Below are 20586 nucleotides of genomic sequence, written 5' to 3' on the forward strand. Positions count from 1 at the left end.
TCCAACTTGTTTTAGTTCCTTTGTCCCATATTACTTCTTTTTGTACTATGGGGTAGAGTGCCATTTCAAAATCTCATCCTGCCCCAATTTCCATATCACAGTTTGATTTGAACTGGTTCTATGTCTGCCTCTGTGTATCCCTCATATCTGGAATGGCCTTATCTTTCCTCCCTTTCCCCTCAGCTCTGAAAGTCTTCCTTTCCAAGTCAGGTATAAATTTAATTTTTCTCCTCTCTTCCAAATTAGGTAGTTTTTCCCTCCTTGAATTTCTTAATACTACTTTGTTTAGATCTCTTAAATACTTATAATTTGTTTTGTATTCATCTGTGTTTCCTAAGAGTTAGAGTTGGAAAGACCTGCCTCATTCTTTTTAATAGATAGCAAATTATATGAGGGCACTAATTGTGTATTGCTTTATTTTTGTATCCTTAGTGCCTAGATACTTTAATAAATGGTTGTTGGGTTTAACTGAAGCACCTAAGCATATTGTAATTCATATTTTTTTAAAAATCCTTTTGGTTTTAATATTTTCTGTCTGGAAACCATGCTTCGCATACTCTAGTAAGATTTTAGAAACTTTAAATTAGTCACAGATTTTATCTGGCTTTTTTTTTTTTTTTTGGCGCAGGGGGAAGGCAGGGCAATTGGGGTTAAGTGGCTTGCCCAAGGTCACACAGCTAGTAAGTGTGTCAAGGGTCTGAGGCAGGATTTGAACTCAGGCATTCCTGACTTTAGGGCTGGTGCTCTACTCCCTGTGCCACCTAGCTGCCCCTGTTTAATTCTTCATGTGTTATATCTCCATACAATTCTATAAATACTTTTATTGATGATTTTTATTATTGTTTTAAATTGGAATTAAAAGAATAGATGGGAAACTATGTTGCCTCCTTTGCGTTTTGGGACTCCATACATTAAAAAACATCAACAATTTCCATTTAAACCTTTTCTAGCCACTTTTGCTTAGTGAGAGATTTCAGATTTTATTTTGTGTTTTTCCAGGAGAGGAGAAAAAAATAAGTGTATCTTGAGCAAATTTCCTTAACAAAACTTATGTTTGAATCAGTTCTTTGTGCCCAGAAAGCTAAAGCAGCACTTAATGGAGCAGATATATATGCTGGCTGTTGTACGCTAAAAATTGAATATGCAAGGGTACGTACTTTTTAGTTATAATTTCTTCAAAGCAGTGTTTACGTTTTAGCCTCATGCTTTTGACTTACTGTCATTTAATCTCAACAGCCCACACGCCTAAATGTTATTAGGAACGACAATGACAGTTGGGACTACACTAAACCATACTTGGGAAGACGAGGTAGGTGTTTGTGTATTATAAAATGTAAATGTGTATGCTGTCATTTTTATATGCAGTTAGTTTTCTTTTTCTTGCAATGAACTAATTAGTTCAAATGAGGTCTTGTTGGTGAATGCATTGTTTCAAAAGACCATCATGTAATCCTGGAGAAATTAACATTGAACATTAGCGCCCCCTCCTGGTGTGTACTGAGCTATCATGTAGTTCAACAAGGAGCCCCCACATGCAGGCACGCCCGCAGTTCCAGGACTTGCATTTCTCCAAGCAGCTCTCACTCTTTGGAGGAGAGGAAACTGATTCAGAATATTCCTTACAAACTTGCACACTGCTTCTCTATGGAAAGGACTTTCCCCCCAAGCTGGACAAGGCATTAAGAAGGATAGAGGACTCCAGCAGGCTGACTCTACACTTCATCATGCACAACATCGGCATCAGCAAAAAGCCCTCTGAAAAAACTCAGACTTGCAATTCACCTTGACTGCATACTGCATGCACCACCACCACCAGTTTTTAAAGGAGGACACTTAACAGTACTTCAGACTTGCATGGGATGAACACCATGATAGACTGTGCCCATTCATTCAATTGTATGTATATTGGTCTAATCTCCCTTAAGGTTGCAGTTGTAGAACTTAACATTTCATTAAAGGAAAGTCTATAAAATGCAGAGTTTATCTACAATGTTGTAAATGATTTTGCACATTACTGTAATTAATTCTTTACAGTTTAGATTAAAATTGTTATGTAGCTAATGATCAGGATTAATTTACCCAAAGGCCTTGAACTGGGAGAGGGGTGGATAATAGTAAGTCCACACAGGTATATTAAAGGTAAAAGGAATAGGAAGGTGCCCCTTTGGTGCAATTAAATTACTTTTACTGACATAATCTTAACTGTGGACATTGAACAAGGCTTTATTCTCACACAGTAATTAAAAAATATGCATCATTTGTAAAAAAAAAAAAGACAACTTGCTGTGTAGATTGCATTTTGTAAAGTGGCTGTTCATAAAAGTTGTCACTTTCTGTAACAATTCTTAGTAGACATTACTTATGTATAATTTGTATAATTTTTAGAAATTTAAGAGGTTGAAAGCATCATGTCTATTTAAGGTAGATTATATTTCAACTATAGATAAATATGAAAACAAAGGCTTTAATTCATCTGAGATGCATATTCAACTATTTTATAGAAATTCTGGATTTCATCAAAATAGATTTGATTCATAAAATTGTCAAAATAACTGTGGTAATGCTGGAATATACAAATTAAAATGTGCATCTTGTAAAAGGCTAACAAGGGGGCTACAGTATTGGCTAGTTCTTACCTAGTCTGTTGTCAGCATTTAAACTTGGTTTTGAAATTTTATTTTAGTAAATCTACAAAGTTAAAAAAAAGCAGATTCTATTATAGTATCCTAACTATGTTGGGTGGTAGGTGCTAAACAGCATAATCTAACAAAAAAGATTAGATGATTGTTTATCCATTTATTGACATTTTTTGGTCCCTTGAATGACAATTGGCCCTTAACTTTAATATCTAGAATCTTGATTTGCATGTTCATGGGGTTACAAATAGTTTTGTTTTGTTATTCAGCTTTGGCTGAACCCCATGTTTTTCTGCTAAGCATAGGTTTTGGCATGTGTTAATAAAATATTGAAAAATTAAATGCAAATATTGAGGTGAGTGGTTGATGAGAAACCTCTTATGTCAGTTTTCAGAGTTTAATTGTAATTATTATTACTCATTTAAGAGTATAGATTTTTATAACATTGAATTCCCAACTCTTTATGATTATCAACTAGATCTTTTATTTATATGCAGTTGCCTAAACTATCCATGATGAGATCATGGGATCCATTGAAGTCTAAGTATTAAAATACTATTTATAGATTTGTGTATTTTTTTAACTGCTTGTCTCTGTCTCTAAGGAAGGCTCATTTACTCTAATTTAATTGTTTAAGTTAGATATTTAAATAGTGCCCTGCTAATCTAGATGAGGGAAATGGGAAAAAAGAGTTGTAGTTATTCTTTGAAAGAGAAATTTCTCTATTTTTGATTTTTTCGCTCTATATTGTTTATAAATAATTTGGTAACTTGTTTTTCTTCATTGTTTTTAGCTTTTATAATAGGTACTGCAATTGTTTTAGCTATTGCTTTTTAAAAAAATCTTATTTGAATTTCTCTGCAAAAGAAATAAGAGCCCATTAATACCTGGGCTTATTTCTTTTTCTATCGCCTCTTAAATCCTTACTAAGTTTTTAGAAATTTTTCCCTGAATTTTTTTTGCCTTATGCTTTTCCAACTTTTGTCCTGTTTTAAGTGTATTCATGGAATTGCTGGTACCAATATGAAAAGTCCACAAATAATAAATAATACCTCAAATACATAGAATCACAAAAAAGAAGGAACTATAGAAATCATCTCATCCAATTTCTCATTTTTTAGATGAGGTAACAGGAATAGAGTGGTTGAATAACTTGCCCAAAATTCCACTGCCAAATAGGCAGTGCTAGGACTAGGTTAATTCAGTTTGATTAACTTCCAGTCTTCCGCATTGCCACTTTTGACATCATTAGAATTGAATTATCTCGGTGCTAGCTCTAATTTCTATAAAGATTACTAACCAATAATGTGTTAAACTTCCACTAGATAAGGGGAGGGTGGGGGGGAAGGATAGGTCTCCAAACTTGAAAAGTTGAGTTTTTCTCATCTCCCATGGAACTCATTTGCTCAAAGTATGTTAAGCATTATACTGGCAAAAACCTAAGACCTGGTTAAAGACTTAAATATTTAAATTGAATCAGATTGATTACTGTATCTGATTTTACTTTAATGACTCAAAGTTTGTTAAATCTGGTATAACTTCTCCGTAGTTTAGTAAAAAATGTTTTGAGAGTGTTTTATTGCTCTCATCCAATAATGTTGACCCCTTGGTTAGCTTTATCTGGGTATATTTAAACTGGGGGTTGTTCAAGGTATTGCCTGTTGTTAAAGCCAATAGAAACTGACTTTTGGTTATAGTTGAAATCCTATCCCATGGTACCATATGGGCTAGGAATATGTAATTTTCAGCATTCTCATAAATCACTAGGTATTTGTAAATATGTATATGTACATATAAAATACTCTCTGTTTACTGATTGTGAAACCATGTAATACAGGTTGTTGTTGGCTTATGCTGAAACTTCTTGAAAGAAGCCCACTTTGAAAATGTGTTGCTGTTGAAGCTAATAGTATGATTCAGGTACTGTCTTTCAAAAGTCCTGCACTTACAGCTTGTTTTAAAGACATACATTGGTAAACCCTGTATGATGTTAACCTTTAGCATGGCGTACTTTGCACTTTCTGAAAATTATCCAGCCTTCCATTAAATTCTAAGTGTTTGTATCTGCTATTGGCCAAAAGATATTTTGAAGTTAAGTGGAATTTGTTAGACAGAAAAAATTCTTTATCTAAACTTGGTGTTAAACAGATATGATTTGTGTTTAAATTGGATATGAATGGTTTTTAAAAGATAACCAGGAATCAAACTTCTTTTCTTTCAATTGTCATACTGTGTCCGGTATGAGAACGCTATCAAGTACATAGGTCCAGATTGTTAAAACCACTTTTCTGCTTCTGTGTTAGATAGAGGAAAGGGTCGTCAGAGACAAGCCATTTTGGGAGAACACCCTTCATCCTTTAGACATGATGGATATGGTAAGTTAATGAAAGCAAATGGAATGTAGTAGAAAAAGTTGAGAACTGATTTTTTTTTAATGTTATATATCTGGTGCAGAATGGTGTGTGTGTGTGTGTGTGTGTGTGTGTGTGTGTGGTCTCCTTTAAATTTAAGAGATTCCATGTGGTATAATGGACAGAGAACTGGTCTTGGAGTTGGGATGACCTGGGTTCAAGTCCTGCCTCTGACACACATTGACCTTGTGATCTGAGCAAATCATTTAACTTCTCTTAATTTATTCAATATATACTTCTAAAAGTACAGATTGTTTTCTCTGACAGAAGTAAGCACCTTAAGAGTATGGATCATTTCAATCTTTGTGCTCCCCAGCATCTATTACAGTGCCTTGTACATAGTAGGCATTTCTTAAATACAGTTTTCCCTTCCACATTGTGACTTTACCCATCACAGTTTCAATATATCATGGGTCAGCATATAAAATTAAATGGGAATTTTGGGGGAGTTTTGTGGAAGCTGCAGATGTCACATGAAAACCAACAGACCACACAAAGCCTATGATCAAATACTTAACCCAAATTTTACAATAAGGTGCTGTCACAATACCCCATAAAAGAAAAAATTTAGACTTCTTCTGTAGAATAAAGGGAGAGCCAAAAATTTTTACACAGATTTAACAGATTGTGGAGGTGCTGAGCCCCTATTCCCCCATGTGAAAGGGATAATAACTGTACTGATGTTCAGTGACATAGACAACCAACTCATCAAGATTGTTAAGTTGCACAGGGGTAGCTTATCTGCATTGGAAAGGGTTACTTCACTGGGAGTTCCCTATGTCAATGAAATCAAAGGTTTGGATCAAACTCCTCCTTAACCCCATCTCCCACCCCCAATGTTGGAGATAATGTCCATGTTATTCTCTCTTGATGTTTATTTATACAGGTCCTCTATTATAATGGACTCTTGAGAAGCTGTCTATATTCTTTTGTAGTATTAAATAGCATGCTTGAAGTAAATGGGCTTTTGATTGGGACTTAGAAATCTTAAATGGTATGGTTTCTTAATATAGCTTTTTTTTAAACTTTTAGAATGATAGATTTAGAGCTGGAAGGAACCTTCAAGGCCATCTAATTTAGTACAACCCCCTCATTTTATAGATAAGAAAATTGACTTACCTAATATAGCACAGATAGTGACAGGCAGGATTTGAAGCCAGATCTTCTGACTCCAGAGCTAGTAGTCTTTCATTATATCATGGTACTTCTTATAATGGGTAAAATCTCATCTGGTTTAAGTTTTATTACTGCCCTTCAGTAGGTTATTCTTCTATTAGCATCTTTGACACTAGAAAACTTCAGGTGATACAGATAGGAGGGACAGAGTGTTTGTCAAGTAGGGGCTATATCATAAGTATCTGGCTGTTGCTCTTGCTAGCAGAAAGTGAGGAATGCAATTGATAAAATGTTTTATTGAGATTATACAAATTGGCATCTGAAGTTACTATAATTAAATATTTTTCAGTTTCTAGCAAAATACTTTTATGATGTTATTGTGAATCTCTTTTGTGAAATCCATTATAAATTATCATCTAGGCATCTATGCAGTATAGCACAGTAGATGTAGAATCCTGGACATGGGGTCAGGAAGATCTTGGTTTGGATTTTGCTTCAGACACTTAATAGTTTTATGACCCTGAGTTGGTCACTTAACATTTCTGATCCTCAGTTTCTTGATCCGAAAAATGGGGGATAATAATAGTGCTGGACTCACAGGTTTATTTTGAGGGCAAAATGAGATTTATATATAAATATTACCTATAATGTTAATATTTATATATTATATATAGATATAAATAAATTATATATATACATATGTATGTACATAAAAAGTGCTTTACAAGCCTTAAATTGCTATATAAATGTCAGCTATAATTCTGTTTTTGTTTAGAACATCTCCAGTGACAAGATTTTGTGTCCCTTCTCTTTCCTGGTTAGCTTCCTTCTCAGATGCTGCAGTTTGTTAATATCTTTCTTAAGATTTGAAATTCTAATGTGATACTGAGCTGTCGTTTGGATATTATACTTCTCTTAGTTCTACCTATGATTGCATTATCTTTTTGTATAACTATGTAACACTCTTAACTCATCGAGCTAGTCAACCTTAGTCTTTTTCCTGGCCGGTATCTCCGCCCCAATCTGTACTTCATATATAGTTGACTTTTTTTAATCTGAGTGCAGGATTTTTCATTTATACTTGTTAAATTCTGTCTTGTTAGAGTGGACCCACTGTTCTGGCCAGCAAAGCTTTTTACATTTTGATTCAGTCATCCAGTTTAATAGTTACACCTCTAACCCTTTCTTCCCTCACCTCACTTTGTTGTCAGATCTTTAGATTTGATAAATGTACTGTGTATGTTTTTCTCCAGGCCCAAAAGCAGGAGCTCTCTACCACTAAAAAAAATCCCTCCATGTTAACATCCATCCACTAATCAGCATTCTTTGGTTTTAGTCATTCAATCAGTAGTTATTCAACACCACACAAAAAACACCTATTAAATAATTACAATGTACAACGCACCATGCTAGGTGCTGGGTGAATCCACCATACTGTACTGTTCAATGCACTTTTCTCTGTGCACATTTTCTGTAAGGCTATAGTAAGAGACTTTGTTAAGTGCCTGGCTGAAAATCCAGGTGTCCTCTCTATAACATTTCCCTGACCTACCAATGGAGTCTAGTTAGCAAGCCTATTAAAAAGAAGAAATGAGATTAGTTTGGCATGACTTGTTCTTATAAGGTGAACTCATGCTAACTCTTCATTATCTCTGTTCCTCCAAGTTTTCATGAGCCATTTGTGTATAATTAAATCTAGAATTTTCCCAGTGACGAAGGTCAAGTTCATTGGCATACAGATTGCAGTATCTTTGTCCTTTTCCTTTTGAAAATTCAGGCATCTGCCTGTCTCACATCCTGTGGCATTTTTGTAATTCTCTAGGACTCCTCAAAGATAAGTGGCCCTGGTTTATTAGTCATATCTGGAAATTATTTTAGTACTTGCAGTATAATTCATCTGGGACTAGGTTACTTGAACTCTCAGTTACCTTTTCAGTCAGCAAGTATTTACCAAGTCCCTCTTGTGTTCCAAGTACTGTCCAAGGCAGGGGTTCTTAACCTGGGGGCCATGAACGTTGGAGCTTTCAATATTTTGATTAATATATTTCAATATAATTTCTTTTTTTGGTAACGCTGCATGTTTTATTCATTTAAAAACACCATTCCAAGAAGGGGGTACATAGATTTCATCAGATTACCTAAGTTGTCCATGACACAAAAATGGTTAAGAACACATGGTTGAGGAATCCAAAGATGAAAATGTAACAGTCTCTTCCCTCAAGAGCTTACAACCTATCAAGGGAGACAAGATGTAGACAAGTAAATATATACAAGGTACTTTTGGTGGAGGAATTATTAGCAGCTGGGAGGGATCAGGAAAGGTTTCACATAGAAAGTCGTGCTGATCTGAGCTTTGAAGGAAACTAGGAATGCTAGCGTGTGGGAATGAGGAGGGCGTACGTTCCAAGATTGGAGGAAAGCCTCTACAAAGGCCATCGAGACAGAACATAGTACAGCATGAGAAAAACAGGAAGAAGGCCAGTTTGACTGGATTCTCCAGATGTGAAGGGAATAAAAAATGTATAATAAGTCTAGAAAGATTGATTGGAGCCAAATTGAGAAAGATTTTAAATAATAAAATGGAGGAGTTTATATTTGATTCTAAAGACAGTAGAGAATCACTTGAGTCTATTGAGCAGGGGAGGAAAATCGCTTTGGCAGCTCTCCGAAGCCTAGGAAGCAGAAGGGAGAGAATGGACACAGGGAGACCTATTACAAGTTTGAGGGCCTGAGATAGGATGGTGCTAAGTGAGTATGGAGGAAACCAAGGATTCAGCAGCTGTTGCGGAGGCAATCAACGAGACTTGGCAACTGAATGGGCATGTGGGAGGAAGCAGCATGGTACTGTGAAAAGAAGACTGGATTTGGAGTCAGGGGACTAAAATTGTGAATCTGCCACTTACCTGTGAGACATTGGGCAAGTCACCTAACTTACCTGGGCCTCTGGTGCTTAATCCATAAAATGAAAGAGTGGACTAGATGAGTTCTGAGGGCCCCCTCTGCTCCAAATCGATGGTCTTTCAAGGTGAAGATTGCTAGGTTCAAACTCATGTGGCTAGGACATTGTTGTCCTGAACAGAAACAGGGAAGTTTGAAAAGGGGTGTAGGGTTAGGATAGGGAGGTAGCAGGAGAAGATAATGAGTTCCATTTTAGACAGGTTGAATTTGTGATTCTAATAGAAATGTCCAGTAGGCAGCTGGTGATGTGGAATTGGAAGCTAGGAGAGAGACTAGGTCTAGATATACAAATTTGGGAGTCATCTGTACAAATATGATAACTGAATCCATGGGATCTGATAAGATCACCAAGTGTCAAGAGAGATTAGGGAGCTAGGTCAAGGTCCTGGGGTATATTCACCAGAGGCGGCATATGAATGAAGATCCAGCAAAGGAGAAAAAGCAATCAGAAAGGTAGGAGGAGAACCAAGAGAGAGAGCGGTGTCACAAAAACCCAGCAAGGATGAGAGTATCTAGGATGAGAGTGTGGTCCTAGTGTCAAATGAAGCAGAGCAGTTAAGAAGGATTAAGAAGATGCCATAAGATTTGGCAGGTAGGATAGCATTGCTTACTTAGTAGAGAAGAGTTTCTTTCAGTTGAGTGATGAGGCTGGAAGCTGTATTTCAGAGGGTTGAGAGATGAGAGGAGAGAAAGTGGAAGTTTCAAGTGCGGATAGCTTTTCTGTTTTGCTATGAAGCGATCAGTGCTATAGGGTGATAGTTTGAGGGGACAACAGGGTCAAATGAAGATTTTTTATGGGTACAGGCAACTCAAGCATGTTGGTAAAATCAGGGAAGGAACTGGGCGCTAGGTATCTTCCTTCTCCCCTACCCCACTTGGGTTTCATGAAGTTTACTCTTTTAAGAAAATTTTTTTTCAGTGAAAAAAAATATTTTTGCTTTCTTCTACCTCCCCTGATTAAAAAGAAAAAAGCCCATGTAACAAATATAGTCAGTCAAAACATTCTTGCATTGGTCATTTCCAGTGCAATGTCTTTATTTTGCGTTATGACTCTGTCACTTCTCAGTCAAGGGACTGAGCTTACATGACAAGCATGCTTCATCATTGGTCCTCTGGAATCGGATTGGTCATTGCATTGGTTAAAGTTGTTGCCGTTTTAATAAATTGTTCTGGTTTTGCTCACCTCACCTTGCATCAGTTTATATAAGCTTTCCCAAATTTTCTGGAACTCATAATTTCTTGCAGCACAGCAATATTCTATTTCATTCATATACTATAATTTGTTCAGCCATTCCCTCCCACTTGGTTTTCAATCCATTGCCATTACAAAAAGAGCTGTGATAAATATTTTTATCCATACGGGTCCTTTTCCTCTTTCTTTGACCTCTTTGGAGCATACACTTAGTAGTCGTATTGTTCTGGGTCAAAGGGCACGAACAGTTTAACAGCTTTTTGGGCATAGTTACATATGGCTTTCCAAAAATGTCTGGACCAATTCACAGCTGCACCAGCAGTGCATTAACGTGCCTGTTTTTGAACGGTTCCTCCAGCATTTGTCCTTTTCTTTTTGACAACTTTACCAATCTGATGGATGTGTGGTGGAACCTCAGAGTTGCTTTAATTTTCATTTGTTTAATTATTAGTGATTTGGAGCATTTTTTTTTCATATGCTATCCATAGGTTGGATTTCTTTAAAAATTTCTTGTTCATGTTCTTTGACTATTTTCTAAGTTGGAGAATGGCTTTCACTCTTACAAATTTGAATCAATTCCTTATATATCTTGGAAACAAGACCTTTATCAGGGAAACTTGCTGCAAAGATTTTTTTTCTCCCAATTACCTGTGTCCCTTCTGAAGCCTATATTAATTTTGTTTGTGCAAAACCTTTTCAATTTTATGTAATCAGAAGTATCCATTTTGTCTTCTGTGATCCTCTCTGTCCTTTGTTTGGTCATGAACCCTTCCTCTATCTAAAGATGTGAAAGGGAAATTTCTTCCTTGCTCTTCAAATTTATGATGACACCCTTTATGTCTAAGCCTTGTACTCATTTGGAGCTCATCTTGGTGTATGCTGCAAGATGGTCTGAACCTGATTTCTGCCAGACTGCTTTTCAGTTTCCCCAACAGTTTTTGTCTTTTATTGAGTTTTTACTCCAGTAGGTCTTTGGGTTTATCAAACACTACACTCCTGTGTTTGTTCGCATCTGTATCTATGCTCCAATCTATTACACTGATTTCTCTGATTCTTAACTAGCACCAGTCTTTTTTGGGGGGAGGTTGATGGAACAATTTAAAAAATATATTTTGTTAGTACAAATCATTTTGGATGATTACTGCTTTGTAATACAGTTTAGGATCTGAAAGTGCTACGCCTTCTTCATCCCTACTTTTCTTCATTTCCTTTGAGATTCTTGACTTTTTGTTCCTCCAGATAAACTGTGTTATTTTTTTCTAGCTCTTTAAAACCATCTTTTGGTAGTTTGGTATGACACTGAATAAGTAAATCATTTAGGTAAATAATTTATTGTTTTAACTGACTTTTAATTTTTGCTTCATGCTTTTCAGTCTGAAGATTGTTGACCATTTTAGAGAAATTAACTGCTTCCATTAACTGCTTCAGCTACTTAAAGTAGTGAGCGTATCATTTCAGCCCCAAAAGTTTTTGTTGCCCTTTATTATTTTTTCATAACCTGTGCTAATTCTGGAGTTGGCTTTCCTGTGTTTTTTCTTATGAGTCCATGTCCCTTTTGTATTCCATCCTTGATTGCACGACCTTGCTTCTCTCTGTATGTCTGTGCCTGTATGTCTGAGTTCTTTGGAGGGTGTACTTGTATAGCCCTATCAGTTTCTTTAGATTCATAGGATTTCAAGTAGGAAGAGACATTGGAGAACCTCTCTACGAACACTTTCATTTTTACAGATGAGAAAGTAAGGACCCAAACAAGCTAAGTGACTTTCTTAGGGTCACATAGGTAGCAAATAGTAATAATGACAGGAACCTAGGTCTTCTGTGTCCAAATCCAGCAGTATTTCTGTTTCATCATGCTTCCTCATGCCCTCCTGTTGAGAAACATCTAAACCCCATACCTGAGCATTAAGGGACCCTCTAACGTCTGATTTCATCTCGTTTTTCAGGCTCATTTCATACTGCCTCCCTCTATGTATGACATAGTCTATTCAAATTGGACTACTTATGCCCAGACCACACTTTGCAGTTTCTTGCCTTCATTCCTTTGCCCACATTTTATGTTTCTTGGAATGTCCTCTTTTTTTTTTTGCCTCTTTTGTCTATTTATAATTCTATTCCCCATGCCGCTTTCCATGAAACTTTTTCTCTTCCTTTCTCTCTCCCTCTTCCCTTCCTTTTCCTCCTGGGCCCTGAATCTGCTTCACCTAGCATTTTGTTTCCAAGTCTTTATTAATTTGATACATTCACATTTATGTCACAGATCTCCCTACTAAGCAAAATAAACTCCATGAGGGTAAGGGCTTTTGTCTCAGCTAAATTTTGTATCATCTCAAACACTAACATAATGCATTTTAGATCAGGGCTTCTTAAACTTTTTCCATTTTCTACCCTTTTCACATTTTGGCAGTGTTTGTTGGTGTTGAGTGGCCTGAGGGCATGTGCAGTGCGAAGTGCCAAGGCTGCAGTGAAGTTGCAAGATGCAACATGGGCAAGTGCTGCCAGAAACACTCCTTACTCGTTTGATTTTAAATTAAATTTTTGTTGTTGCGCATTCAGAAATCTTTTACTGTTGCCAAATTTTTTGCAACCCCATGGGGTCATGATCCATAGTTTAAGAAGTGCTGCTTTAGATGGTAGGTGCTACTTAAAGGTTTGTCTTGAATTGTATCAAACATGAAACTTTGAAATGATGCTTCCCCATTTTCTTTTTTTGTAGTGGTCATTTGGGATTGTGTTCTTAGAATTTGATTCTTGAGCGCCTTCCATCCCTCTTGAACTGTATGACTCATAGTAAATAGGATAAAACCTATTTTTTGTTTGAACTTTTTTGAAATCTCCATCTCCGAAGTTTAGAAGATAAACAGATTATGTTCAACCTTCCCCTTCTTGACTATTCTGAACCTTTAAGATGATACAGTCACACTTAAGACTTTTTTCATTTCATGTCACTAGCCAAATCAGGTCCATGACCTTCCCTCAGTTCCTTCTGAAAGTTAAAATAAGTAGTAGGCCAGATCAAAGATTTTTTTATATCCTCTGCTTTTAACAGAAAACAATCTCAAGAAGATGCCTGAAATCCTCTGTGTGTGTGTCAGATAAAGTGGGCAGTGTGGAAGCCTTGGTTGAGCCAATAGAAGTAACCATAATTCAGCAGTACTCAAAAGATGCAGCAGTTTGTCAGTGTGGGGAAACTCCGAGTGTATGAAGTCCTTCCACCAACACAGATTGCAGCTTGTCTGTATCTTGTAGATAAAGCATAGGGAGTTGCTTTAAGCTGCTAATTAAATGATTTGCAAACAATTGGTTGCACAGCTAGTACCATGGGTGGAATTTGGACTTGACTCCAAGGCAAGACTTTTATTCTCTAGGGCCTAGGCCATACTATCTCAAACAGTAGTGAGCCACTTCTAAGTACAGAAGATTGTTTGCTTTGATTCCAAGAAGATTTTTCTATATAAGCTGCTAGTGAATGCTTAGCATCTTCTTTGATTATAGTTATCAGACAGGTTTTTAATTCAGAGATGAAGATGACCTTCAGGGAATTTATAGTAACTCATGACTTACTTGTCATTGTCAGAGAATGAGTAGTGCCGCATAGGTGAATTTTCCAAACACCTGAAGTTTTATCCTTTTAAGCACTAATTTTATTAATTTTAAACAGTTATGAAGGAAATTTCCCCAAAATGTGTTGGATTTTTCTTAACCCTCTTTAAAACAGAATATATACAATATGATCTAACCTTATCTTGGTGATTTGTTATTATGAAAGTCATTAGTTATACTAAACTATAGCATGAATATATAGGCATGTCTTCTAGCACTATTGAAGGGAAACTGCACTGCATCAGAGAACCCAGTTTCAAATCCCACTACTTGTTGGACCTTAGGGAAGTCACTTCATCTCCATGGACCTCATTTTCCTTGTTGGTACAGTAGTATCTGAGGTCCCTTCCAAGCTCTAGATCAGTGATCCTGTAAGTGTTGAAAGGTAATTGCTTTTTTTCCCACATTGTCCTATGGCAATATGTTTTGGGTTATTGTATCTGCTTTTTATAGGACATTGTGTTTGTTCTGGCTGTTTTCATTATGTCTGTCTCTTACAGCTCCTTGACTCTCAGTCCTGCTTTCTTATTGGCTTGATGCCTTCTCTGGGTGGGGTGAATAGGTAACAAAGTTCCTTAGAATAGTATCCACAATATGAAGATATTGTTCCTGAAGAAGGTTTCTGTAAATAAAACCCATTTGCTTTAGTACAAGCACGTTGTGGTCCCTTGTTTGACTACTTAGACAATTTTAGGTACTAGGTAGGTAAGGCTGTGCAGATAAATGAAATATAATTGTATTTGGTACCCATGGTTTTCTTAGATTTAGGGGAAAGTTCATTGCAGGGAATTCTATTCCAAGATATAGCTGATAGGGAAGTAATTCCTCTAGTAGAGCACTAAGGTGGGCAAAGGTCACGTTATAATTGAAATTATTTTCAAAAGATTCCTTTATAGGATATTAGTTATATTATAAAAAGTATTTAATTTGTAGTTTAATACATTTAGGTCAGTGTAGGATAGACATGATACAAACGAATGGAATTCTTATATGTTTAAAATATATGCTTTGAAAACAAGCCTTCAGAAATATGTTAATGAGTATATTTTCTTCATGATAAACTAATTCTAGGAAATTACTTTTTAATAATGAAGTATGTCCACTGAAGCTTTTACAAAATGAAATAAGTAATAAGTGCTTTTTTCCCCCAACCATTTTTGTAGGTTCACATGGTCCATTATTGCCTTTACCAAGCCGTTACCGAATGGGCTCCCGAGATACGCCTGAACTTGTTGCATATCCCCTTCCACAGGCTTCTTCCTCCTATATGCACGGGGGAAATCCTTCTGGTTCAGTTGTTATGGTTAGTGGGTTACATCAATTGAAGATGAATTGTTCAAGGGTCTTCAATCTGTTCTGCTTGTATGGAAATATCGAAAAGGTAAACTTCATGAAGTGACCATTTGTTGCAACACTATCTAATTAGAAGTCCTGAAACTATTCCAAATATACAGTGCCCTCTTCCTCATTTATTCTTCCTGTTCATTCATATTAGAGCAGTATTTATAAAGGTGACAAATAAAACTTCTTAAAACCACAATAGATCTTTAGCTTAGGTCCTAATAATTTTACTTGTGGCAGCTAGGATGCAGAGTGTAGCTGGGCCTGGAGTCAGGAAGACCTGAGTTCAGATCTGACCTCAGACACTAGCTGTGTAATGCTAGGCAAGTCACAACTTCTCTTTGCCTTATTTTTCTCGAATGAGGGCTGTGAGTCTCAAATGAGATATTTGTATAGTGCTTAGCCCAATGCCTGGCACATAGTAGGTGCTATATAAATAAATGCTTACTCCTTTCCTTTCCCTAAGCCCTGATAATTGCATATTTGACAACTAAGTGACCTTCAAAAAAAAAAAACCAACTGATGCTTCAAGATGAAGTTCTGGTTCAGTGATGGACTGGCTGCCTTTGGAGGACCAGCCCTTTAGCTAAGTTTGGAAAGGCTCATTACCTGATTTACTATAGAATGATAAGTTTTTTGGCCTGAGGTACTCTCAAAGACCATTTGCTGAATCATAGAGGGTTTCTGATATGAGTCAGTGGAAGGAGGACTCACCTCAACAAAATCACTGATGTTTGAGAAACTGAAGGAAGTGAAGTGAGCCCAGAAAAATTTCCGCTCTCTACATTTATCCATGCTCACTCTAGTCTTGTTGCAGTGCTTCAAAGATCAGTGATTTGTTGGGACTAGGTCCTGTCAACTCCAATGAAACCCTCTATGATTTGACATGTGTCATCTGACTTGAGCAGGTGTTGATCTTATAAGACAAGGGTAATTATCACACATGTATGATTTTGTGGCCCCCACCACATTTGACTGAATTAAATTTAAAAAGAAACAAAAATCCAAACCTACCTTTTCTAATAGTATTTAATTGGTAACTTATTTCAGTTCTCTCATTAATTGAAATATTGAAGCCTTGACAATAAAGCACATTAAGTATACACCAGCGCAATTTTTAAAGATCTCTGTGGTTGCCCACATAGGTCTTTTGAGATATACTGGTATTTAAGAGTATGTCATTTTTCTGGAATTAAGTATGTCATAGACACATTACATTCATTGAGTATGTCACTTTACTGGTATTTAAGATTATGTCATTTTCCCTTGGCATCTTAACAAGTTATAACAGGATTTTGTCATTACTTTTCACCTGGTGGCTTTTTGTGCATGTGTATAAAGCTCCAAAACAATAAAGATTATTCAACTAATTTAAGAGAAATAGGTGCTTTGTGACATTTTTTCACCTTTTTTTTTGTTTAGACCTGTGATTTCATTGATGGAGGAAACTCTTGGCAAGGATATCCCCTCTATCAGTTCAAATTGGTGACTGTTACGCAATTTAGAGTTTTCTGGGGTATTGAAATGTTGTGTAACTTGTCCTGGGTCACCTGACCAGTTTATGTCAGAGGCAGAACTTGGGCCTAGGTCTTTTCGATTACAAGTATTTCTCCTAATCCATTATACCCTGCTTCCTCTTATGCATTCTATTTTATTTTATTATTCTTTGAGTTAGAAGGACAAGAAAGTAAACAGGCTACTCATTTACAAGCTATGTCGTTGCTGGGTAATGGCTGTAGATTCTAGTCTAACACTACTCATTTTCCACTGGATTTTGGTGTAAATGAAGCAAAAATGTCAGTGGCATGCCAGAATAAAGTGAGAGTTCAAATGATCTTCATGCTTGGTCTTTAACCATTTACTCATAGTTTCTTTAAATTTGATATAGAATTGTAGAATTAATTGGTTACCTTCTTTTTTTTTATTTTGACAGGTAAAATTTATGAAAACCATTCCTGGTACAGCATTGGTAGAAATGGGTGATGAGTATGCAGTAGAACGAGCTGTCACACATCTTAATAATGTCAAGTTATTTGGAAAAAGACTTAATGTTTGGTAATTTATTTTAATAAACATGTATTAAATGCTGCTTCTCTAATCTTTGATAGTTCTGTATTTTTTTTTAATTGGAATTAAGTTTTAACTTAAATTTTTTTTAGAATTCAAAGTATACCGGGAATGAGTGCCTGTTGTGGTGTTAGAAAACTTTTTCTTGGGCTGACCTTTCTAGTCTTATCACAACGGACTTTACTAAAATGGCAGCTTTTAATTTGATAAATATTTCTTTAAAATATGCTAATACTAATTAGTGCTAATGAGCATGCACATACACCTCTCTCTGAAAAGGTGGGGAACTATTGATGCAGACTACTTGTGATGTCAGACTTGATTGATGCATTTGCTGAACTCTTTTGTTTTCTTTTTCAATCTCTTTATTATAAGGGAGAAAGATGTTGGGAAGTGAAGGCACTACAAAAATAAAAGAGGAATTTGTTTAATTGATTAAAAAATATTCTAATATAAGAAAATACTTAACAGATTTGTCCTTTAGTTGATAAGCAAATAATAAGAATAATCAGAAGGGCAGTTAGGTGGTACAGTGAGTTATAACACTGGCCCTGGAGTCAGGAGGACCTGAGTTCAAATCTGGCCTCAGACACATGATACACTTACCAGCTGTGTGACCTTGGGCAAGTCACTTAACCCCAATTGCCCTGCTCCTCCCCCCCCCCCCAAAAAAAGAATAATCAGAACCTAAACTAATTACTCATGTATTTAAATAGCTAAATTTTCTTATAATTTGTTTTCCTTAGGATTACTATAAATGTAGTATATATCCTAATATTTTGGGTTAGTTTGATGACCTTTATTTAACAGTGTGCATTCTGTATTTTTTTTCTTTTTGATATTTAGTGTATCTAAACAACATTCAGTTGTTCCTAGTCAAATATTTGAACTGGAAGATGGTACAAGCAGTTACAAGGATTTTGCCATGAGCAAAAATAATCGCTTTACAAGTGCTGGTCAGGCATCCAAGAACATAATCCAGCCACCCTCTTGTGTGCTGCATTATTACAATGTTCCACTGTGTGTCACAGAAGACACCTTTTCAAAGGTAGGAATTAATTGGCTCCAAAAAATACAAATGTTAAGTGTAGAATCTGTGTAGTTTGCATCCCCAAATCCTTTATGGCCCAGTTGTTGTCTTTGTTCTTCTTTTCTCCTCAGCATTTCTTTGGAATGTTATAACACGAAGAGATTTTAATGACATCACCTACTCCAGCCCCCTCATTTTACCTTTATAGATTTCTGGCTAAATTCTCTCGGGGAGGGGTTGGAAGGTGTGGCAAGGTAAAATGTGTAAGCTCCTATACCAATAGAATTACTCCTTTCCATCTCCTTAAATTTGGACTGAAGCAAAATTGTGCCTGCCCTTACTTTAGGATCACATTTTAGAAATTGCTTCCAGAAATTACCTGATCTCCTTATAAAGATAGATGGTATTATTATATATTCTAGCCAATCAGAGTATATAGTATTTATCCTTGGTTATTCACTAAGTACCAAGTTGGTTACGTATGCTCTTTTTAGTCTTTTTACTTGGTTATAAATACTTAATTGTGAGATCCTAACCTACACTCCTTAGTAATTTTTTATTTTCTGGAAAGAAGATGTACTTTTTTGTCTAAAAAAGTTTTTCAGAAATTTTTTTCTGTTTTTGTTTCCTTGACAGTTATGTAGTGATCATGAAGTTCTCACATTTATCAAATACAAAGTATTTGATGCAAAACGTAAGTGATTTGCTCTACTGTTTTTTTTTTCCGAGCTGTTGATTATGACGAGAAAACAACAATTACATTTTATGTTGTAGCTTCTGCCAAAACACTCTCTGGCCTATTAGAATGGGAATGCAAGACGGATGCAGTAGAAGCCCTTACTGCCCTTAATCACTACCAAATAAGAGTTCCGAGTAAGTCAAACAGTTCTTATGAACCCGTATAATTTGTCCAGATTATTACAGTGCAGTGGGACAAAGTGACAATGTATTGTTTTAACATAGAAGTATTTTTCGCTAATGTACTTAAGTGTCTTGTGCAGTTCAGAGTCAGCTAAGTTTTCTTTAGGATCCTCTGATGTTCTGAGGTCAGGCCAAACCTTATTCTAAGACATGCCTTTTCTGACCTCAACCTACAACCTAGGGAAGAAATTGAGCTGTTTGGGGGCTTAGTGTTTGTGGTTTCCTCACTTTTTGAAAAGTAATATTTGGATGCAAAGTAAGTTCAGGGCAGTGGCAAGCAGAAAACTCAAGCTTGGACTTCTTTCTCATTTCAAGGCAAAGAGCAAATAGTAGATTTCTCCTTATCCTAGGATTTTTCCTACTTTCCATTCCTGTTTGTATTCATTCCCTGGATAAAGAGGGTCAGTAAACTTGAACTGGAGATTCTAAAAGTTAAATTGCCAATTGTGTAGGTGAAGCAGTTTCAGAATTAGCCATTAACCTTGATTTTTAATTTTTACAGATGGTTCTAATCCCTACACATTGAAGCTTTGCTTCTCTACTTCATCCCATTTATAAGAAGAGAAGAGGATAGCATGTTAGGAGCTACTTTCATCTTTCTTTACAATTTTCAAACTACACTTTATTTCCAAAATCTAAAGTGGTTGATCTAATGTTGCCTTGCTCTCTTTTAAGACCTTGTATCTTGTTTTATAATAAACAGATTTCTTTTGGCCTCAAGTGAATTTGTTGTAAGCTTAAATACTGTTTTCATTTTAAAATAGTATAACTACATAATTGTAGAATATCTGCTTCTGCATTGTAGATTATGCAGTTATATTGTTTCTAATATTAATATAATTATTTTTTCCACAGTTGGAAATGTATTTGCATTCTTAATGCCAAAGACTTGCAGATATATTTCCATTGTGAATGAAATAAATTGGCAGGTGAAAGTCTTGCGTTTTAATATGGTAGAATCCAATGTTATCTGTTTAGTTATTTAGGTATGTCACAGTTATCCACATGAAATATAACTTGTATTTATAAAGTGTGCTCATCAGGCTTCAGGATAACATGACACATGGTGAATTTTACGTACTACAGATATACTTGATTTTATATTTCCAAGAGGCTAACAGACATATGGATACCCTTGTACAGTATTCACTCAAACTTATTTAAATTGGTGTATTTTTTTTAAGCCATTGTCCATTTGTATTGACATGCTACTATCTGTTGCTAGTTCCAGTTTGGGGATTTTATAATTAAAGTTTCAACATTGAGTTAGTGTGTTCATCTTCATTTGTTGCATGTGACTTAATCTTGCATATA

The 20586-nt window shown here is 35.9% G+C and overlaps 1 protein-coding gene across 1 annotated transcript in view; it reads left to right on the forward strand.

Moving 5' to 3' along the window:
• HNRNPLL (heterogeneous nuclear ribonucleoprotein L like) overlaps positions 1–19994 on the forward strand; it is a 55398-nt gene extending 35404 nt beyond the window's left edge. Inside the window, exons 5-13 of the mRNA XM_036750467.1 lie at positions 1053–1149; positions 1237–1309; positions 4940–5011; positions 15077–15294; positions 17188–17309; positions 18168–18369; positions 18988–19045; positions 19126–19224; positions 19775–19994. Of these exons, the coding sequence (XP_036606362.1) occupies positions 1053–1149; positions 1237–1309; positions 4940–5011; positions 15077–15294; positions 17188–17309; positions 18168–18369; positions 18988–19045; positions 19126–19224; positions 19775–19830 (997 nt within the window). The 3' untranslated portion in view covers positions 19831–19994. The remainder of the gene's footprint in view (positions 1–1052; positions 1150–1236; positions 1310–4939; positions 5012–15076; positions 15295–17187; positions 17310–18167; positions 18370–18987; positions 19046–19125; positions 19225–19774) is intronic.
• Positions 19995–20586: the final 592 nt, after the last annotated feature.

This window comes from Trichosurus vulpecula, chromosome 3, assembly GCF_011100635.1.
Source record: "Trichosurus vulpecula isolate mTriVul1 chromosome 3, mTriVul1.pri, whole genome shotgun sequence".
Lineage (NCBI taxonomy): Eukaryota > Metazoa > Chordata > Mammalia > Diprotodontia > Phalangeridae > Trichosurus > Trichosurus vulpecula.